This window comes from Epinephelus fuscoguttatus, linkage group LG20, assembly GCF_011397635.1.
Source record: "Epinephelus fuscoguttatus linkage group LG20, E.fuscoguttatus.final_Chr_v1".
Lineage (NCBI taxonomy): Eukaryota > Metazoa > Chordata > Actinopteri > Perciformes > Serranidae > Epinephelus > Epinephelus fuscoguttatus.
In genome coordinates this window covers 4,910,995-4,933,485 of record NC_064771.1, presented here as the reverse complement: position 1 = coordinate 4,933,485, position 22,491 = coordinate 4,910,995, and the positions used below count along the sequence as shown (strand labels likewise).

The 22,491-nt window shown below is 40.8% G+C and overlaps 1 protein-coding gene across 1 annotated transcript; it reads left to right on the top strand.

The window, feature by feature from the left end:
* The first annotated feature begins 9,029 nt into the window (after positions 1-9,029).
* On the top strand, positions 9,030-15,893 carry adoa (2-aminoethanethiol (cysteamine) dioxygenase a). Its single transcript, XM_049563935.1, has 2 exons — positions 9,030-9,622; positions 13,079-15,893. The coding sequence occupies exons 1-2, from the start codon at positions 9,287-9,289 to the stop codon at positions 13,535-13,537; spliced, it is 795 nt and encodes a 264-aa protein (XP_049419892.1). The 5' UTR covers positions 9,030-9,286; the 3' UTR covers positions 13,538-15,893.
* Positions 15,894-22,491: the final 6,598 nt, after the last annotated feature.

Here is a 22,491-nt window from a genome sequence, read left to right as displayed (position 1 = left end):
CATGAATGCTCCACCCTGTGTTCAGTTTAATAACTGCTTCTTTTTTCTTTTCTTCTTTTTTACATGTAGTCACTGTAATCTAAAATGAAACAAAACAAACACAAAGAATGTTATTTTGGCTGCAACACATCGGCCCCTAAATATTAATGGTGGGGAGGCATAAACAATTCTATACATATCTACAGAATGGAGACAACAAATCATTTGAAAATAAATCAATGAACCAAAAATTCCTCTATAGGTCAGAGGTCACTAATAATATTTCTGTAATTACAACTTATGTTTCACCTTCTTGCAGAAGACAAAGTTTAGTCACTGGCCTGTCCTGTACGCGGATCTTGGTTTGCACTTGTGCACAACGCACCAGTCCTTTCCTGTTCGGGTAAGTCTGTAGAACTCTTTCAAGTAATCAGTAACTGCGTGGGGCTGTAGGATCTGCAATGAGCACACTATCTCCAGGCACAAGAATTCGTCTTTTCTTGCACCATCATTGACGCTCTTGTAGCAGAGGTAAGTATTCTCTTAGCCAGTGTTTCCCAAAAAGGTCAGAAAAGTACTGTACTTGCCTCCATCTTCCTTTGATGTCCAGATTGGCTTTCTCAAACAATCTGGGTGGTAAGACTAGTTTTGTTTTCATTGTGAGCAGGTGACTGGGTGTGAGAGCTTCCAGTTCATTGGGATCTTCAGATAACTTGGTGATGGGGCGGTCAGTTAGAATGTCTTTGACTTCACACAGAATGGTGGGAAATCCTTTATCATTCAGGGTTTGTTGACGCAATACTCATGTAAGTATTCATCTAACCATCCTTATGATGCACCCCCATACACCTCCATAGCAAGACGCTGGCCACTTAATAGCTCCACTTAATCCCTTCCTGTAGAAAAGCATCCTGTATTTTGCTGTGATTTAAAGCAACACGAGCTTCCCTCAACTCCTTTTCAGCTCCACTGAAGTTGGTTTCATTGTCAAAGTGTAGATGAGAGACCAGTCATCTTCTACAAACGAAGCTGCATAAAGTAGTTATACACGAGTCAGTATCCAATGAGTAGGCAACTTCCAGGTGGACTGCTCTGGGTGCCATACATGTAAAACTGACTCATTTTTCCAGGTTACGTCCTTTGATTGGTCCAAAATAATCAACCTCAATGATGATGAATGGAGGAAGATCTGAAACAATTCTTTCTATAGCCAGGTCGGCCCAACTTTCCTTTATGGTGCCTACAGAAGCTACAGTTGGACAGGATCTTTCTTCTTGCTGCGTTGGCGACCCAATATTTGCTCCACAATCTGGGGAGAACATGGTTTCTCCCACGTGACCCACCTGTGCATGAATCTGCTTAAGTATTAGAGAAGATGCATGTGTTCATTATACATGATGCATGTTGGTCTTTGGATAGGATGACTGGATGTTTTGTCTCCTAACACATGGCTGCCTTACTCAATTTCCCTCCAACTCTAAGCAAACCATCTTTCAGAGTGGGGTCCAGTTTGTAGATTTGACTCTCATTTTTCACTTTACATCTGCCAGATGATAATGAAGCAAACTCATCTGTACACCTTTCTTGTTGAGCGAAGCGAATGATGGATATCTCTGCTTCTGAAAGGTCATCCAGAGTCAAATTCTGTCCTCCAAATGCGACATCAATGTGTTGCATTTTCTGTTCCACTTGGTTGCCATTGATGTCAACATCCTCTTGACTCAACCTTTTTCTTTTTCTCTTCATTAACCTGTAGAGCCTTTCATATTTTCAGGATCCACACAACTGACCTCTTTAACCTTTTCCAGTCAGAAAAGTAGGTTGTCAGCAGATGTGTCGCACTTGGTGTGTCCTCAACAGTCACTGCATTGGCCATGAGTTCCTTTTTTCCTCCAGGTCATCAGAAGCAATTTCGGAATCCAAGCTTCTTGCTGGCCACTCCTCTTCTGTTTTCCACAGAAATTCAGGGCCTTCAATCCAGTTGTCCTGTTTGTCAACAAATGATCAACTGTGAATCCTCTTGAGGCTTTGTCTGCAGGGTTTTGGGTAGTATGAACATACCTCCACTGTTGTAAATCAGTTGCTCTTTGGATGGTAGCTATTCTGTTTGCCACAAAGGTTTAAAAATCTCCTGTCCTTGTTTCTGATACAGTCTGATACTGTCAGTACTGTCAGTCCAGAAACATGATTTTTAAGTGAGTACTGTAATTCTGCTCTGAGCATCATGTCCACTCAAATGGCAAGGACAGCAGCAGTGAGTTCTAAATGAGGAATTGTCACTTGTTTTAATGGTGCCTCTCTGGCTTTGCGTAGCATGAAAGAGACATGAATACTGTTACTGTTTTTCTGCATCCTGAGATATGTCACAGTACCATATCCACTTTCACTGGCATCTGAAAAGTGATGTAACTGGCCATGAGTGGGTCTTCCAAAATCTGGCGGCTTGAGGCATTTGTCAACCTTGAATGCTGTCACCTTAACCAGGTCTTGCAACCATGTGATCCACTGCTGATGGAGAGCTGGGGTAATTTGATCATCCCATCCATGACTCCTCCTACTGAGATTCTGGAGTAAGAGCTTAGCTGGAAGTGTCAGTGGTGCAAGAAATCTCAAAGGATAATAAACTGAGCTGACCACCGATATCGTCCCATGTCGAGTATGGAGCTCCATTTTGAACTTAAAAGTATCTGTGTCGACACACCAATGAAGCCCAAGGGCTCTCTCAATAGCCAGTTGGTCTCTGTCCAAATCCAACTCATGAAGAATCTTGGATCTCTGCTCCTCTGGAATAGATAGCAATACTCCATGACTGTTGCTCATTCATTTTGGCAATGAGCCTCCCTTATGGTAAACAGCTGACAAATCTCTGACCAATTTAACAGCCTTCTCCTTAGATGGCAAGCTCTTAAAACAGATGTCCATGTAAAAGTTCTGATTGACTGTGTCAATTACTTCAGCAGGTAAACTGTTCTGGTTATCTTCTGCAGTTTTTCGTAAAACATAACAAGCACAGCTGGGTGAAGACACCGCCCCGAACAGATGTACAATCATCCCATACTCCACAAAATCTTGATTTACATCCCCTTCAGGCCACCGTAAAAAATGCAGGAAATCTTCCTGGGCTACCTTGACTTGATGGAACATGGCCCGAACTTCAGACATCAGTGCCACAGGTTCTTGTCTGAATCGTGTAGGGACTCCTAACAAAGAACTGGTGAAGTAAGGGCCTTGTAGGAGTTGACTGTTGAGAGATATCCCTCTGAACTTGGCTCCGCAGTCAGATACAACACGAAGAGTTCCCTTTTTGGTATGGAAAAGTTCATGGTGTGGAATATACCATACCCTTCCATTGAATCGTTCCACCTCATGTTCAAGCACACGCTCAGCATACCCCTTATTGGTGACATCATTGAGAAAGTTTGTGTATTGCTGGCGGAACTTTCCATCTCTCTCAAACCTCCTCTTCAATCCAAGAATGCGCTGCTTGGCAATACAGTGATTGTTTGGCAAATGGACATCTTCCTTAAAGGGAAGTCTCAACCATCTTGAAGTTTGACTTTCATGATTTCCATGAACTTTATATCATCTCTTGACATCTCTTCTTTATCCTCTGATGTCTTTTCATTAAAATCACGATTGTACTGATTGTTAAGCAACACCCCCAAGTCTTCAATTGAGATCCTGTGAACAGTAGCAGCGGGGTGGCCACTCTCACACCGCTTATAACTGCTTCCTTGAAGGGGACCATTAATAACCCATGGATAATTTCCATAATCCCCATGACTGTTGACTACTTTCCAAGGTTCAAGTAATTTGGAGGCATTGCTACCTATCAACAACTCCACGTCAGCTTGAATGTGAGGAAAATCAATACCATCCAGATATGGCCACCTAGCCAGCTCCTCTTCTTTGATGATGTTATCAGTGCTCACAGGCATCCTCTTTTGTGTGTAGACCTCTGGTAGATCGTAGAACCATTCCCAGGTGAGATCTTAAATCTTCAGACTCTCCTTAAAAAAATGTGACAGTATCACTGAACTGTGCCCTGCGATTCAATCTTTCCAGTAGCTCACCTGCAGAGATTCTCCATTTTCCTATTAACTTGTATGGAAGCTTCAGGATCAATGTTCTCACATCCACTGGCATATTCAGTTCTCTCATGTACTTTATGTCCTCCAATGCACTGTAACACTCACGTAACAACAGTGCACAGGCTTGAAGAGATTTAACGTCCTCAGGCTTCACTTGTGGCCAGCTGAGGTCTTTCTCCATATATCAGTCCCTCCAGAAAACTGCAATTGCAAGAATTAATGCAAATTCAACGAAAGTCCGCAATATTTGCGGAGGCTTCCAATTTTTCAGAAGTCCAGTGATTTTTTCACGTTTTTCCGCATTTTCCGGGCTGCCGAAAGTCGTCACGTATTATGACGTCATATGAAATGTCGTCAGACGCGTCATCAAATGCGCTAATGGCATTGCAGTATGGAGAATTTGCACTGTTTAAATGCATACAATATGTGTTGAATGTATTAAAATGTTATTTTTACAGAAGATGTAGCTTACATGTTGTTTTACAGTCACATTGTCTGGTTTGAGAGCTACAATATTTACTCAGGATTTTTTGCAACATTATTGGAGTCCATGTTTTGAAACTAATTAAATAAAACTAAAGAAGAGAACTATAAAAACCATTTGCAGCTATTTTTGTAATATTCAGTATGATTATTATAAAAAGTGATTACATGACTTATTTTTTTGGAGGTAGTAATTAAAAAAAAAAATGCCGCAATTTTCATCGCAATTTTTGACAAAATTGGCCGCAAATTCAAGGCTTTTTTGCAGTGAGATCCTGGAGGGACTGATATATGCTGCAGTGATATTATGTTTGTTCCTAAAGTGTTCCTGCAGCAGATCTTTAGCCTTGGCATAGCCTCTGTCTGGAGTCATATGCTGATAGTTACGCACTAGCTCTCTTGGTTGACTTCTTGTGTATTTATTCAAGACATAGAGACAATCCCCTTTGTTGTTTGTGCCATTCGCCACACAATGTTGGATGGCTCTCATAAATGTTCTGAACTGTAGAGGATCCCCATCAAAAGTGGAATTTCTCCAGATGGCATTAAATGAGCAGTTTGTTGCTGTGTAAGCAGTTTTGTTATTACATTTTGCCTTTGCAATAAGTGGCAGACAGCTAATGTTTCATCCTGTCACTTGGAGAGACAGTTGAGGCTGTATGACATTTGGATTTGTTAGCTGTACGTGAGGGTCTGAAAAAGGTTTGCTTGATATTTTTTTCCACATACTGTTTTATTTAGTTAACTGTCCTGACTGTTTTGTGTTGCATGTTGTTGTTGTTTTCCTGTATGCATGTTGTTGTCCTTGTTGCACAGCTGGTTGTTGTTGTGAATCCACAGAGTGGTAGAGGTTTCCTTTAACCTTGCTCCTTTCTGAAAGTATGATTCCATTCCATCTGATTGTGTTTTTGAGAAAGTTTGTTGACTGGAGGCTGTTATTAGATATTGGTGAATTGAACTGAATTGAATTGAATTGAATTGAACTGAAATTGAACTTTGGAAGACAATGACAATGTTTTTGCCTACCTGCTGATGGGGTGTCAGAAACAATGGCTATAACTCTGAAAATAAAATCCAAGTTTTAATAACTTGTAGCTCTCCATTAATGAAAACTTAAACCTGGCTACTATTATCTTTCACATTAAACAGACCTCTGTGTTTTCTGCAGCAATGAAACCTGAATGTAACCATGTAATACCAGAATTCAACATTGTCACAATGTAGAATGTACAGGGTGAGAAAAAACGTTTCGACTAGGCCGTCTTCATCAGGGCAATACCCTGATCACGGTCTAGTCGAAACGTTGGTACATGAATAAAAGAAAACATTTTTGCATTGAGTGTTAAGCAGTGTTGGGCAGTAGTGTCACTACAGTAGCGGACGTTTGTAGTTTAACTACATTTCTCAGTAGCTTGGTGGTAGCGTCGCTGTTTTCTGAATCAAGTAACTTCTCAGTAGTTAAGCTCTTTTATTGATCACTTAGCGCGGTAGCGTCCACACAAGCTACATTTCCGAAATCATTTCTGAAGCTCAAATGAGGCGGGGATTTCTGTTATGGACTGAAATAAAACTGTCACTGCTACCACACAGAGTCACTTCCGCGTGAACCTGACGGGGGACAGCCCTCCATTCCGAAACCTCGCCGTTCCAAACGACCCCCACTCCAAAATTGATTTTCAAATCCATGTCGAGTTTCCTGCATCAAACACTGCCGACCGCACTCTCACAATTCTGAAACTCGTTGTACTACAAAAGCGTTCAACTCATTGTTTTTTATTGAAAATATGTCACTGTCTTCATTTATTATGTATAATTTTGCTAGCAGCAAACACATTTAAAGGAGACGCTTGTCAAGTCTTTTACTCGCGCAGTCCGTGGTGCTGAAATCCCCGCTGCAGCCGCCGCTCTCTGCTGACAGCAGACCAGGGGAGAAAAAAAGACATTTCTTTGCTCTGTGCTTTCAGAAAATAACCAGGGTTAGGGTAAGAAAGACCAACGGTCTGTACAGCAGTCCAACTGTGTTTGTCAGGGCATATCAGGCTGTGTGATTATGCGCAAAGTTTGGTTTAACGCATTGGAGCAATTTCATACAATTTCGGACATTTAACGTGATAAACTAATTTCAATTCAACATGGTCATTTGCTTAGAGGATTCAGCTGAAGCATAATGAGTGTTATATGTCATTAAGATGAAGTATTTGCTTGTTTTGTGGTTAATTATGCACATAATCCATTTGACCCCATCATGAATGGGATTTATATTCATTCCTGCAGAGGCAAAAGGATCAATGCGCAGCCTCCGTTTCCTTTGCGTCCGTCTCGTTCATTCAAACTTTGTAAACGCGGTTGGGATTTGTAGGGGACATGTGGATGCTGCTCACTATAAAGTGTGTTTACTAAAATGTGTTTACTAGCCTCATTTCTAGTCAAAACAAATCTCTTTACACTTAAAAAAATACTTGTTTCAAGCAAATTTTCACTTGAAATAACTATGAAAATCTGCCCATGGAGCAAGTTTTTTTTTTTTTTTTTTTTTTTTGCTTGCAATGAGAAAAAAAACTTGCTCTAAAAATTGTCTAAAAACAAGTTACATTTTTAGGTGATGAGTCTTATTTCAATTGTAATGAGATTTGTTTTGACTAGAAATAAATATTCTTCATAAGATTTTGAGTTTTTGCAGTGTACATACACATACATACACGCATGTACGTTTTTGACTGTGTTGTGACTGTTTGAAGCAAGTCTTCATTCTTGCTGTTGTGGTTTGAGTCGTGTTGGGAGTTAGTGCAGCTCACTGTTCAATAAACAACTGAACTTAACTTTTTTACCTGCCTATCTGTTTGACTGACAGTTTTATTGATCAGTAAGATAACACTGACTTGGCACGAAGTTGGTTCAATTTAGTAGAAAGCTTGAATGTAGTTGCACTAGTTACTTTCATTTTGCTGTAGCTTAGCTTGCTACATTTCTGAGGGTGATAGCTTTGATGTAGTGAAGCTTCATTTAATATTAGAGTAACTAGTAGCTTAACTCACAACACTTTCCAAGTAGCTTGCCCAACACTGGTGTTAAGGCCCGAACATACTCGGGCAGAACGTACACGGAACGGACTCCGCGAGGAATGTCCGCAGTCATTCGGGATTCCATAGTCGAGCGCACTTCCGCATTGTAGTTTCCTGTAAAAATGTCCGTGAAAAATCCCTGCGATGTGAAAAATACATGCCGAGCAGTCACTGGTGCGCGGAGTGGAGTCCGCGCGGTTGTAAAATCTGAGCTTTGCGCGCACAGGGCTTGCGGACGTCCGCTTTGAGTCCGCGCGGACCTCCGCGGAGTCCATTCCGCGTATGTTCCGCCTGAGTATGTTCGGGTCTTTAGAGTGACATCTGACATCTTTTTTCAAATGTCAAATTAACACACACACACATACACACATGCACACACACACACACACACACACATACACACACACACAAACAGGAGGAGACACAAAATAACTAGAAAGCGACACAAAATTACCCCAATAGACAAAAATTACCCTGAATAGACCCAAACATCTACAAAAAGATGCAATACAACCACAAGGAGATACAATATGAGCACAAAGACACACAAAACCACAAATAGATGTGTACCGACAAAAAAAAAAAAATAAGAAAAATCACTACAAAGTGTGTGTGTTACTGTATGTGTGTCTTGCTCCTGTTTAGGAGAGATGGTGGGGCCCTTTGCAAATCTGTGCCCAGAGACCTATTGTCTCATAATCCGCCCATGGTGACAATGTCTTATACTCTCACTACAGCTGTGTATAACATTTCAGTTCAGTGATTGCATCCTGCAACTGACCCTAGTCCACAAAAATATGGAGCACACAAGTGGTGGTTACGATGTTGTTTTTTTTTTTAATTCATCTATGGATTCTTCCTTGAATTTATTTATTTTATTTCATAGTTTTATACATTTGATTTATTTACTTAAATTATGTCTATTGTGCAGGTTTGCCACCGCTTCAGAATGTGCTCTGCAGGTGCATTCCTCTCATAGCAAAACCAGAAATGAAATGGAAAAGCTGTGGCTTCATATCCTGATTCTACTGAAGAATCACTTGTTTTCATTCTGTGTAACTGGTAAGAGAGAAGGCTGCCGTAAGAAGCAGAAAAAAAATAGAGGATGTGATGTTAGGCAGGGAGGGCTGCGGAAAGTTCAATGGCCTGTCCGGCCTTCCTTTGCAAATCTGTTCCATCGCAGGACACCTGGGAAATGTAGTTTCACTGAAATGCAGGCTATCTCTGTTTTGTATTTTTTTGAGTCCACTAATATAGGCCATCATTTTACACAATAACACATATATTTATATCAAGTGCGAGGTGATAATGCTGTGTTTCACTTATTAACTTGAATTAGTTTACTTATACATGTTTTAATAAAACTTAATTTCCCACAATGCTTTTAGTGTTGTGCGCAAGCTCCGTGGACGAGGACAAGGAGGCGAGTTGGTGGAAAATGACTGGTGGGAGGCTCTCATCTGGGGATGAAATTAGAAATTTCCACCATGAAATGCGTTTTATTTATAGCAAAGTCGCATTTTTGTCTTTTTGAACGTTCACCGCGCAGCACCAGGAGGAATTTGGTGACACTAGAGGATTAGCAAGGCGTTTAAAACAGTTTTTTATTACCGTCGGAGCACTTCCCGAGACTCACCGATAACCGTTAGTTTTGTTTTTTTCTGAGCCAAAATGCCGCGGGACAACAAAACTCCTCTTATCCAGAAAATAGCAAAGCAAGCCCATATCACCTTTAAAGGCTTAAAGTCTTCGGCCAATGGGGATAATAAACTCGTTGCGGACCAACAGAGTGAACTAATCTCCTTAGTGACCGCGGTCAGGGCTGCTGACCTGAAAATTGCTCCCCGGAAAACCAAGCCGAGCTCCGGGACAGCGGGGCTGCAGAGCCCCCCGGTCGCCTACATGCACATCTGCGAGACGGAGGTGTTCAGCATTGGGGTGTTCCTGCTAAGGACCGGCGCCTCCATACCGCTGCACGACCACCCGGGCATGAACGGGATGCTCAAGGTCTTTTACACCTTATTGTCTACTATATTGTAGCCTTTTGTAGCCCCAGAGTGACCCACTAAAAAAAGCACATACAGGTTTTAAATATTATTCTGTTTAAGCTAGCTACGGACAGTCAGGGAAATGCATATTAGCCAACAATTGAGACGTTTTGTGACGAAATAACCATCCATGTAATGATAGTTCAAGAAACATTTGGTCACGCTCTAATTCACCCAGGGTTATCTTTCAAACGAATTATAAAACTAAATGTGTTAGGAATGCTGTATGAGTTGTGTACCTTTGCCAAAACTGAAGCTAGGCAACTAGAGTCTATAGTAAATTTAGTTACCAGTCTTTTATCCCAGAAAGCATGGAATGTATTGGGGCCACCATGTTACTGTCACTATAACCAACACTTTACATACGCATTTTGCACTCTTTGTACATCAGAGGGCCCAGTGGAGATGGGCCCCTGTGCACACAAAAAGGACGTCCTCAACATAGAGCCCACACCACACTAGTAGTCATGCACCAGTATTAAGGCTAGATTAACAGCAGGGCAAAGTGGGCAACTGTCCTGGGGTCCCAGATCCCCAAGGGGCTTTAAAAGCCTCAGCTTCACCACATATTATGTGGTTTTGATAATTTTATTGATTGCAAATTTGTTGGGGAATTTGTATCACTGATTACATTATCAACTTAACTGGGTCGCGTTATTAGCTAGTTATGTGGCCATATCTTATAAAATCAACCTTAAAGAGATTTATTATTTCAGTCATTATGCTCACATTCTGCATATTCCTGAAGAAGTTGTATTTTATCAGTCGATCAATCAATCAATAAATCAATTTTATTTATAAAGCCCAATATCACAAATCACAATTTGCCTCACAGGGCTTTACAGCATACGACATCCCTCTGTCCTGAGGACCCTCACAACGGATAAGGAAAAACTCCCCAAAAAACCCTTTAACAGGGGAGAAAAACAGGAGAAACCTCAGGAAGAGCAACTGAGGAGGGATCCCTCTTCCAGGACGGACAGACGAGCAATTGATGTCGTACAGAACAGATCAGCATAATAAATTAACAGTAAACCGTATGACACAATGAGACAGAGAGAGAGAGATGCAGGACAGATGGTGATGACAGTAGCTTACAACAACATTAATGAAAGTAATAATATTATAATTAATAATAATATATTAGTATCTGGCAGTATACATGTGTGACAATAATCATATGTGTATAATAACAGTAGAAGTATGACTAATGATAACAGCAGCAGCAGGGGGCGTCTGGCAGGACCACGGCAGCAGCACAACCACACACATCACGCTGTCCAGGCACCGCTGCGATATGAGTTAACCTGAGAGACCGTGGAGCACAAAGACTCTGGAGAAGAAGCCGAGTTAGTGACATCCAGAATGGCCGAGTTAGCAAGATGCAGTAATAGGACACGAGAGAGAGAAGGAGAGAAGGTGCCCGGTGTATTATAGGGGGGTCCTCCTGCAGACTAGGCCTAAGTCAGCCTAACTAAGGGCTGGTACAAGGCAAGCCTGAGCCAGCCCTAACTATAAGCTTTATCAAAGAGGAAAGTCTTAAGTCTAGTCTTAAATGTGGAGACGGTGTCTGCCTCCCGGACCCCAACAGGAAGATGATTCCACAGGAGAGGAGCCTGATAGCTGAAGGCTCTGGCTCCTGATCTACTTTTGGAGACTTTAGGGACCACGAGTAACCCTGCGTTCTTAGAGCGCAGTGTTCTGGTGGGATAATATGGCACTATGAGCTCTCTAAGATATGACGGAGCTTGACCATTTAGAGCTTTATAAGTTAACAGTAGGATTTTAAATTCAATTCTGAATTTTACCGGGAGCCAGTGCAGAGAAGCTAAAACAGGAGAAATATGATCACTTTTCTTAGTTCCTGTTAGTACACGTGCTGCTGCACTCTGAATTAGCTGGAGAGTTTTTAAGGACTTACTAGAGCTACCAGATAATAGAGAGTTACAGTAAGTAAGGGTGGGCAGTGGGCACTATGATCCACATGTGAAGGCGGCTAGACAGCTGTCAGTCAGCAAAACCAACAGAAAATAAAATAAAAGGCAAGACATTTAAATAACAGAACATTAAATTCTCCCCAGTTCTAAATGGATAGCACTTAACTGCAAAAATGAACTGAAATGACGTTTCTGTGCTAAATCAAAAATGCCTTCTCCAGACCTGTAAACTACTCCTAATTGTTGTATGTAGACTGGCCTTAAATTGCTTTTATTATAAATTATACAACAGTTAGTTCCGGCCCTGCAATCTGATTGGTCGAGAGACGGTAAAACTGTGACGATATTGGAGTACAACATCACAGTTATTTCACTGTGTATGTATCAGTCCGCCTCATAGCTGATTGCAATCAACAATCAAATCAAAACTGACAGTTAGTGTCAGTTAGGTCAGCAGTTGAGTTGTAGGCTAATTAATTCATCCACTGTCAAACAGCCAAAAATATGGATTTATTTCCTAAAATAAGTTTTGAATTGAACTATGAATGGTCATCAGAGGAAGAAGAGGGAGAGGAGAAGCTGAATCCATCTGAGCACACATCCAGGTTTGTCAGTGTTTCATCAGCGGAGCTCAGTGACTTGGAGAAAAGCAACATAGTGTCAGATCAGAAGGCAGAGTCGGCTGTGCCTGTGAAGCGACAGTCCACCATGCAGTCACCAGAGACTTATTTCACCGGCATCACAATTAATGGAAATGTGCAGATAAATGTGTATAAAGAGTAAGTGCCTGGCGCACCATGTCTGTGTTACATAGCAACGGTGACATATTACTTAAGCAATATCACACTCGAGCTCGTGATGTTATACTCGTATATGGTCACGGCTGTGATTGTCTTCGGCACTCAGCCTGCGGCCTTGTGCCTATGACCGAATCACAGCCGTGACGATATAAGAGTATAACATCATTCCCTCTCATATGATATTGCTTAAGTAACATAACTAAATTAAAGTTTCACCTGCAGCAGTTATGACTCTGTATAGTCATCATGTTTTTGTCCACCTCAAAGAAAATGCACTGAGAGGAATTTTTGTTTTACCAAAACTGTTGCCACATAATTTAAGGAAAATAAATGAATGACACCAGAATGTAAAGATGGCTGTAATTTTGAGAATAATTATCCAGAGTTCTTCTTTTAAAATCAACTCAATTTTTGTGCGGAAATCCTGTTAAATCCAAGAACAGAGTGATATAATCATTTTAAAATCAAGTGAAACCTTTAATCATGCACCTCCTGTTCTCAATATGAGAATCAAAGGTGATCTATGTATAGTGAGAGGAGATTTTTTTCTAATGATGACAGTAAGACCTTACTTTACATAACAGTGTTTTATAATAGTCACCTGTACAAGTCAGTGCTTTGTCATTTATGGTGTTAGCGGTAGGATTATCTTCTGACTGTATCTTGTCTCTCGTTCAGGTTCTCTATGGGAAGGTGAGTGTCCGCTGTTTTGACAAGCTGGAAGATAACCTGACTGTCAGCACTGTGCCACCCCATTTTGAGCCTCCATTGGCTCCGTGCCAGATGGCTTCCCTGCGGCGCTCTGTACTCCGCTCAGTCTCTGAATACTCAGAGACCAGCGGGCCATGCCTCCTTACTCCTCTACGGGATAACCTTCACCAGATCGACGCAGTGGAGGGGCCAGCTGCGTTCCTCGATATCCTGGCACCTCCATACAATCCAGATGACGGGCGTGACTGTCACTATTACAGAGTCCTGCAAACTGTGGCTGAGGGGGAAACAGATGGAAAGACCAACAAGGAGCAGCAGGGAGAGGAAAAGGACAAAGAAGAGGAGACATGGCTGCTAGAAATCCCTCAGCCAGAGGACTTCTGGTGTGGTGGGGAACCATACCCAGGCCCTGCAGTCTCTTTCTGATTGAGCGGATGAACTATACTGCAGTATTTGACAGTGATAATATGTTGACATCCTTCCATCCACAAGAGGAGACTTTGTTTTTCCCTGTTCACAGGGAGGTCAAACATGAGGGTCGTTATTACCAGGAGCTCAAAGGGATTTGGTGCCTTATTCAGGGATGCTACAGCAGGGCAGAGGCTTCCAGAAACAGGGGCTTTAATTCTGACACCCTACACTTAATAAGGACCACTGAACTGCCTTCCATAAATCATCAATAATCTTGTCAGTACTGTGAAAAGAGTTGACACAAGGAATTTGCATTCCTTATATGGGATATTTCTTCATACTAGTATGTTGCCTTGAACACACATGAATGTCATTAGCCAAACATGCAAATGTTGGGGTGTCATTGGGATCTCTATCTTCTGTGAGGCTTGAAAAGCCTTTTTACATTATTTTTTCATTCCGCTGCAGAGGACTACACATCATGACATGTCTTAATGCCAAAGCCTGTAACTCAAGACATACCTGCCTTATTTGTGAATACTGAATGTATACTTACTGAGAGTGCCATTTCTATTGTACACACACTTTTCTTCTTTCAAAGTGCACACACTACATTATATATGCTTTGTTTTAAGACTGTCCTCCTCCAAAATACCACGATATAGGTTGTTCGCACAAGGAGAAATTCCAACCCATATTAATGTTTATTGTTAGGCAGGACCTCTAGTGGCAGTCATAATTATTATGGGAGCAAAAGAAGAAATCAGGCAACAAAGTTCACGGAGGGTGTGAGCGAGGGGCGGTGGATAGGTCAAACAAACACAGGACTTCCATCCAGGAGACTTTGTGCCCTAGGTAAAACCAAAAGTAATGTTTGAGTTATTTTCTCAGTATAACGTAGTATGTTGTAGAATGTCATGTAAAGTGACCTTCATGACATGTAAACTGAGAACCTCAATACATATTGTTATCTTTACGAAATGTCTTGAAATCCCCATGGCACATCTGCGTCACCATTTCCAACCAAGCACACCTCCTTCCTAAGCATTCAGTCAGTGCTAGCGGTCTAGCGCCAAGCAGATGACAGCAAGCAGCCGAGAAAAAGACAGTGAGGATTTTTATTGATAATGTTTCATATTGATCATAGGCCCCTAAATTGATTGAATCAAATCAAAATCGTATCATGGCAGACTTTGTGATATAAACAAATACTGTATTATTGTCCAAAGAATAAATATAATATTGTGTTGTGAAAACGTATGATTTACATTTTAAGCCAAACCATGGTGTTTTTTTCCAAACCTAACTGTGTTGTTTTGGTGCAACTGTGACAGTTTCATAAAGTAAACCACTTGTTTGGTGTCGTCCCATAATATGTATCGTGTCGCGGGATTATGAGGGTTATGAATGTATTGTGATACTGTAGGCAAGGTGACAGATTGCGATTCTTTAAATCTAATTTTAGGAAAACTGTCAAAGTATAAAGAACATACCACCATAGCACCTTTTACATTAATATGAGCAGTGGGATTGCATTTGTATTCATAACAGTCCCTGTAACATGCTAGCAATATGTTGCTGTCTTGGCGTGCAAGAGTCAACCTCTAAGATAGTTTACTACCCTGCTATCTAGTTTGGGGTTTTAAACACAACAGAAAATGAACCACTGCCACAAGTCTTTGCGTGTAAACCAATTATTAAAAATCGAGTGTTTTTATAGATTGATATAGTATCACATAATATTGTGATAATCAAGTATAATAACCCTTTATCACACATTTTTTCTCTCACACCCAATCAGTAGGTGCGCTAATTTAGGAAATGCTCCTATGGGTCATATTTAGCTGGTAGGAATATGACCTCTGTGGTCTAATGGGTTGGAGGACTTGTTATGTTTTTAATGTGTTTAAAGTTTAAAACATTGCAGATTGTTCCTACACAGATCTGGTTAGTTTTGGGGAAAAAGACGATGATTAGTTATTTCTGCATATTCTGTGATGGATTGTACTGTAACTTAATCCAGAGTGATATGGCCTATATGATGCATCATATTAAAGACTGAACGCAGTTTTCAAACCCAGTCCAGAAGATAGTTTATAGAAACATTTTACATTTTAAAATGCCAGCTGTGTTTTAGAACTTGAACACTATCATGGTATAAAGCCAACGCTATCTCACTTTCTTTGCTACCTTTTACATGTAACTTGATAAACACTATATCATTCCAATAGTATGTTACGTGACTTTAGTTTATGTTTGTGTAGACAGACAGCTCCTTTGGCCTATATATTAGACTTCACACAGGTTTGTGTGCCAGTTTTACAATGATTCTGTAACTCTGATGTTGAATGTATGTGGAACAATAAAATAGATGAGAAAAATCATGGAGTATCTCTTTTGTACGTCGTCTATCTAGTCTGGAAGTGTTAATTCCCTTGATTGCAGTCATTACAACATCCTGTGGAGCACCACCACTGGTGGAACTTTTGGCCTAGAATTTACCTCTTTACTTGGTAGTAATGGTGGGTGATATATTGAATATACTAGATGTATTGCAGCTTGTTTCTCGTGGGATGTACAAAATGACTCTATTGCCAACAGTATAACTTGTCACATTTCGTTGTTTTTCTCGCACACTTTCTTGCCCATCCAGATCACTTTCTCCTGAGCAATAGTGTGTGAGCAGTTGTTGTGTTTTTCTTATCTGTATGGCCCCAGATCGTGAATATTTAGTCACATTTTGCAACCATGGAGCACCACTGCAACTTGCAAATATTATTGATAAATGGACTAGAGAGTTGATAGTTAATTTCCAGTTTACAGTGAATCAATCCCACGTTTAGGCGCAGTGGTAACAGTTTAACTTGAGTTAAAGCAATAATGTGAGCAAACGGAACATGTGATATGTATCTGCAGAGCCCCAGACCTTGACTCTTTAGTCACATTTTGTGACCGTGGAGCAACAGTGCGTCTTCCAAATATCATTAATATATGAGGCAGTTGTTGTGGAAGCCATTGACTTGGTGTCTTTTTGCACCACTCTCCAGCACTTGGAACCATAAAGGACCACTGATTTACCATTGCTGACATATAGCCCGATCTTTGTTTTGATGCTATACTGTTTGGACTTCCAGACGTTACAGAGCCAACTGTAAGCACCTCTTGCTTTGTTGAGCCAGGCCTTGATGTCCTTTTGAGCACCATTGTCACTACTTATTAGGCTACCAAGTTATGTGAAGACTTCAACGTTCCTCCAAAGGCTCACTGTTGACGGTAGTCTGTGGGTGAACTGGTGCATTTACCCCCATCATTTTGGTCTTCCTCTTGTTGTGGTGGAGGCCACTTTTCTTGGCAAAGCTTGAGAGTCTGTCAGTCTCTGTATGGAGGTGGCCATGTGTTCAACATCAGCAAAATCAAGGTTTTCCAGCTGTACAAACATGCCCCACTGAATGTCATGTGTACGATCAGATGTTGTTTGCTACTTAACCCAGTCAGTGGTTATCATGAACAGAGGCCTGTAATGCAAAGCCAGTTCTACTTACCCAGGATATCTTCTCGCTATCTGGCTTGACCAACCCTAACATTGGCTGTCTGGATAACAGGTACTACAAAGCTTGTTATCCACTAGTTCAGTCGACTCTGGGTTTTCCTATCCAACCACGAGCGCTTTCATGTTAAACGGGCGAGGCTGTTAATTGCAAACGTCATCATCAGAGCCATGAATGGCTCTGATTATATGAGCCATATAATACAGAAGATCTAGAAACACTGAAAGCAACATCCAAAAATTAACCATCTGAGACTTAAATTAAGTGCAGGTATTACTATTGCTATCACTATGGGCCTATGTTTAGTTTAGTTATAGTGATAATACTACTCTGAATATGTCACATAAAACACTTTAAAGTAACACCAGACTGTTTATACAGCTGAAGTAAAGGGTGGAAAAGTAGTTAATGACTAATGAGGTCTATCTGAACAAAATGTGGCATTTATAATAAAGGGAGCCAATAAAATCTGTGGATTATTTTACTAATAAAATACCTGTTTTATCCCAGTTCTCATCACACAGGTGTCTCATGTTATTTTGAGCTGCAGTGATGGAATCAGAGTGTAAAAGTAGCAGCACTGTCACTGTGGACTGAAGTAAACTTTGTGTAATTTCAAATCCTGCTAAAATCATGTGTTTAGTGTTGTAAAGGATCTCTCCATTTGTTAGAAGCACTGTTTTAAAACCAGTGGAAAAAGAACCCTGGTAATATTAAATGATTCTACTGACCTATAAAAGCATATAGGCTCCTCTTTTTTGCCTGTCACGTCAGACTTTCATTCATGGATACTTTTTTCCTCAGTGATCTAACTGGTCAAATTTCAGGATGTTGACAGGTTGTGATCTGATACCCTGAAGTTACCCTGCTCCGGAGCAGGTTAACTGTTCAGCATAAGTTGCCACAGTGATTTATCCCACTAAAGAGAGAGCCAGCTTCGTAGTGCTGAGTTAACCCCGAAGTTACCTCGCTAACTCCAAATCTGCTTCGTAGTACAGGCCTCGGGATTGTTGTTAGCACTTTCATGTAGGAACTATTTTTTTTCTACTGAACTACACCCGCCAAAGAGCACAAACGGATGAATTTGACCACTGTTCTAAAATTTAATACATTTTTGATTCTTGCATTAAGTTAATCCAGCCCTTTTGAAATTGTCAATAGAGCCTTTTTCCATGGCAGACATTTTGACTTCACCAGCAGAGAAAACAGGTGTGATCAATGATATAATGATGGCCCTGTTCTAATTGTGTTCCAGTAAGCCATGGAGTGAGCCAGCATGCATAATGTCAGTGCCTTGGAACTGCCACACACAAATGGAATGCAGCCATCATGAATTAATGTAATTACTTACACCTGTGTTTTTCCTGCTATGACATGTCGAAGTATCTGCAGTGGAAGAGGTCCATTCTTGCTAAAATTTTGTATCCACACACTGTTGATGGGGATACAATACTAAACAGGAAGCAAGCTGTTTCTCTGCGTTGCTTTCCCAAATCATAGTCACATTTTTTTCTATAGTTTTTGTGTTTCATTTGAACCCTTGTGCACGTTGATACAGTTCTTGTTATTCACTGAGCTCTGTATGTCAAAATAAACAAATATAACCTGCCCAATTGACACTGGGTTCTCTGCGCTTTTTTACAGCAAGTGGCTAAATCAGGTGCCTCTCAGCCTAAGAACGGAAAACCAATATACACCCTAATTTAGTGCAAACAGACTAACATTTCAACACCACTGTGTCTTCGTTAGAGTCTGAGAGAGCAAAGACAAAAGGGCACATGCATATATAGTTAGCCTACAACAGGTGACCCATTCTCATTGGATAATTGGATGGCAATTGCACACGTGGGAGTTGCCAGGGCCATTATTATATTTGCTTCTATGAAGCTGTAAACTAATCACTAAATCTCTTAAAGCCAAAGCAAGGCAAGGCAAGTTTATTTGTATAGCACAATTCAACACAAGTTAATTTAAAGTGCTTTACAGAGGCATTAAAAGCAACAAGACACAATTTAAAACAATAAAAACAGTCAATTAAAAAGGGAAATAGAAATTGAGAATGATAGTGATAATAAAATACAGTAACATAAAATAAAAACAGGCTCAATACATTGCATCTAAGAACAGTAAGAAGTAGAATAATAAAATGCATAAATCAGCAGTGTGTAGTTAAAAAGTACGGGCAGTAGAATACAGCAGGTAAGTATTCAATCTAAGAGTACGCTTCAGTAAACAATAGTGTTTTTAGCCCTGATTTAAAGGAGCTGACAGTTTGAGCAGACCTCAGATCTACAGGAAGTTTGTTCCACAGGTGAAGAGCATAATAACTGAATGCTGCCTCATCTTGCTTGGTTCTTGTTCTTGGAACACACAACAAACCAGTTCCAGATGACCTAAGGGGTCTGGATGCTTTGTAGGGAACCAGTAGATCAAGCATGTATTTTGGTCCGAGACCATTCAGGGCTTTGTAGACCAGCAGTAAGATTTTAAAATCTATTCTTTGACTCACAGGAAGCTAGTGTAGCGATTTAATGACCGGAGTAATATGGTCCAGTTTCCTGGTGTTTGTAAGGACTCTGGCGGCAGCGTTCTGAATCAGCTGCAGCTGTCTGATTGATTTTTTTGTTAAGGCCTGTAAATATGCCATTGCAATAATCCAACCTACTAAAAATGAATGCATGAATAAGTTTTTCCATGTCTTGTTTAGACAGAAACCCCTTAATTCTAGCTATGTTTTTCAGGCGGTAATAGGCAGATTTAGTAATGAACTTTAAATGGCTGTTGAAGTTCAGGTCTGAGTCAATAACACACCCACACACACCAAGATTTCTGGCTTGATTTGTAGCTGTCAATGACATAGAGTCAAGGTGGGTGCTGATCTTTGCCCTTTCATTTTTAGGGCCAAAAATTAACACCTCTGTCTTTTCTGGATTTAGCTGGAGAAAATTCTGACACATCCAGTCATTGATTTGATGAATATAGTTACTCAATGAGAGTAAGGGACTGTAGTCGTGTGATGACACTGAGATATAGAGTTGTGTGTCATCGGCATACGTATGATAGGAGATGTTGTGATGTTCCATAATCTGGGCTAGGGGTAGCATATAGATGTTGAATAGAAGTGGTCTGAGGATGGACCCTTGAGGAACCCCACATGTGATCGTAGTTCACTCAGATTCATGGTTACCAATTGACACAAAAAAGTCCCTATCTTGTAAATAAAAAGACCCCCCCACACACCCCACAGTGACCACTCAATCACTCTTCAAAATTGTTGACAAAATCTTTAAAGAATAGTGCACATGCTCTGTGACATCCTTATTTTGACTTACTCTAATGTCAGAGCACTCTAAACATTCTAAACCTAAGAACCTGCTTATACAAGTTTAAAGACAGCTTTAAACAACATTTCAACTTTATTTTAGCTCCAATAATGGTTTAAAAATTAGGCTGTCTTACTGCTGGTGTTTTTTGGATTCCACTGTACACACAGCTCCTGCCGAGCTCATACAAACCCATATCAGTCTTGTTAAGCTGAATAAAAATGTTATTATTACTGATAAGAATGGCTGCCAATACTATGAGAATAGGCCCAAGTTGGGAAAACAGGCTCATACCAGGTTGCAGATCATGTGCCAAATGTAACTCAGGACAAACAGAATTAAGTCAGACATCATGCTTTTAGTTTCTTCTGTCGTCCTACTATCACATCTTGTGGATGACATGTTGAGGTAAATATTTGGAGAAGGACCTGACTGTAGACCTCACCTCTGGGTTCTGTGAGCCAGTAAGAAGACAGTAAGGTCTGTAGATGTAATGGGTTATGTTTGGACCCAATTGCAGCACACAGGAAACCAGGAACAGCTGGTAATGGCATTTAATATCGCAACTAAGCAGGTACAGGGCAGGGCAGGTAAACAGCAAACAGCAGCAAAGGGACATCCTTGCTGCAGCGGCTGTGGGCACGATTTCAGCATGTGGCCCTTTGTTGCATGCCATCCCCTCCTTCTCCCCCTTTCACATTCAGACTGTCTTATAAAGGCAAAAGCCAAAAGAAATCTTTAAACAGCGCTGCAGCAAAGTCTCTCTAAAAAGTCTCTGTCACACTGGCTGGTCAGACAGGCCAAACCGAGCCAGAAAGCAGGTGAATAGGTGGTGACGTTTGCCCAAACACACACACAGCTCAGTTCAGTAACAGGCTACGATACTGTGTAGGAGCAGGCAGGAGCTGTATACCATTCACCCACTCATACTCCACAACAGACTAGTAGGAATGAACATTCACCCTGCCATGTGCCAATGGATTCTACACTTTTTACTGAGCAGAGAACAAAATCAAAATCGGCAATAAAATATCCAGCCCCCTGGTTATCAACATGGGGACCCTCAAGGTTGTATACTTTCACCACAGCTCTTTGGTCTCTACACTAACAACCTCACATCTCACTCCAGCTCAGTCAAGGTCTTTAAATAGGCGGATGACACAACAATAATTGGCCCTGCAGGCGTGCTGTGTTTACATGGCAACTCGCACGAGACTTGAGAATTAGCACCACCACTAGCCATCAGCTAGTCTCGAGTTGCCATGTAAACACGGCATGCCTGCAGGGCAGGCTAACTGACCATGGTGAGAAAGGATCCTATAAAAGTGGAGTAAATTTTGTCTTTTGAACTAAATTTTGCATGCCGTGGCTTCAGGGCACTTTGATTACAACGGACGCGCCGTTCTGACGTTTTTGAAATGCATTAGCAGGGTTTTATTACATTTTCAAAATGTGGGTTCCATGCACTTCAAGTGTAGCTGTTATTCCAGCTAGCTGTTATCCTCCGATACCCCGAACAAGTTTTGTGGATTAAAAAAGTACACTGGACTTCTTGTCGACATGAGGGTCAGTAAGTACTGTCTGTATTTTCATTCTAAAGTGGCCATTTCCTTTAAAATAAATGACAGTCTTTGGTTTAATCTTATTCTCATATCTCTAGAAACCTCCAAAAAAAAAAGGAATAATGACACAGGGGAGACCGGGGATGGTTGTAACAAAGGGATAGTTGTAACACTCTCAGTTTGGCCAATTAGAAACGAGCTGTGGTGACATCATCAACATAGTCCATGCCCATTTAGAATTGGAGCTCACTGGTGAAGCCGCATGTCTCTGAGTTCAAATTTGTCTGTTCTAGAGCCAAAAAACAGTTTTTCAGGTGAGAAACCAAACATTTTCATCACAGTTGTTTTTTGCATAGTGTCCATTGTGTTGTATGTACAATTGTTTCGCTTACATAGGTTCAAGTAGTAGTTTCTCTAGTTTAATTTGATGTGTTTCATTAGTGCTAGCTTTGAAGCTAAATGCTAAAAACTGTTAGCTCTTTCATACCTGCTAGGCATGGGGAGGGTTGTAACAGTTCTTAAAAAGTGGGGATTTT

What these genes read in the sequence shown, in the direction of transcription:
- adoa (XM_049563935.1), top strand. Translation starts at nt 9,287, where the DNA reads ATGCCGCGGGACAACAAAACTCCTCTTATCCAGAAAATAGCAAAGCAA. An exon ending in GCATGAACGGGATGCTCAAG is followed by an intron (nt 9,623 to 13,078) that starts GTCTTTTACACC and finishes TCTCTCGTTCAG; the next exon opens with GTTCTCTATGGGAAGGTGAG.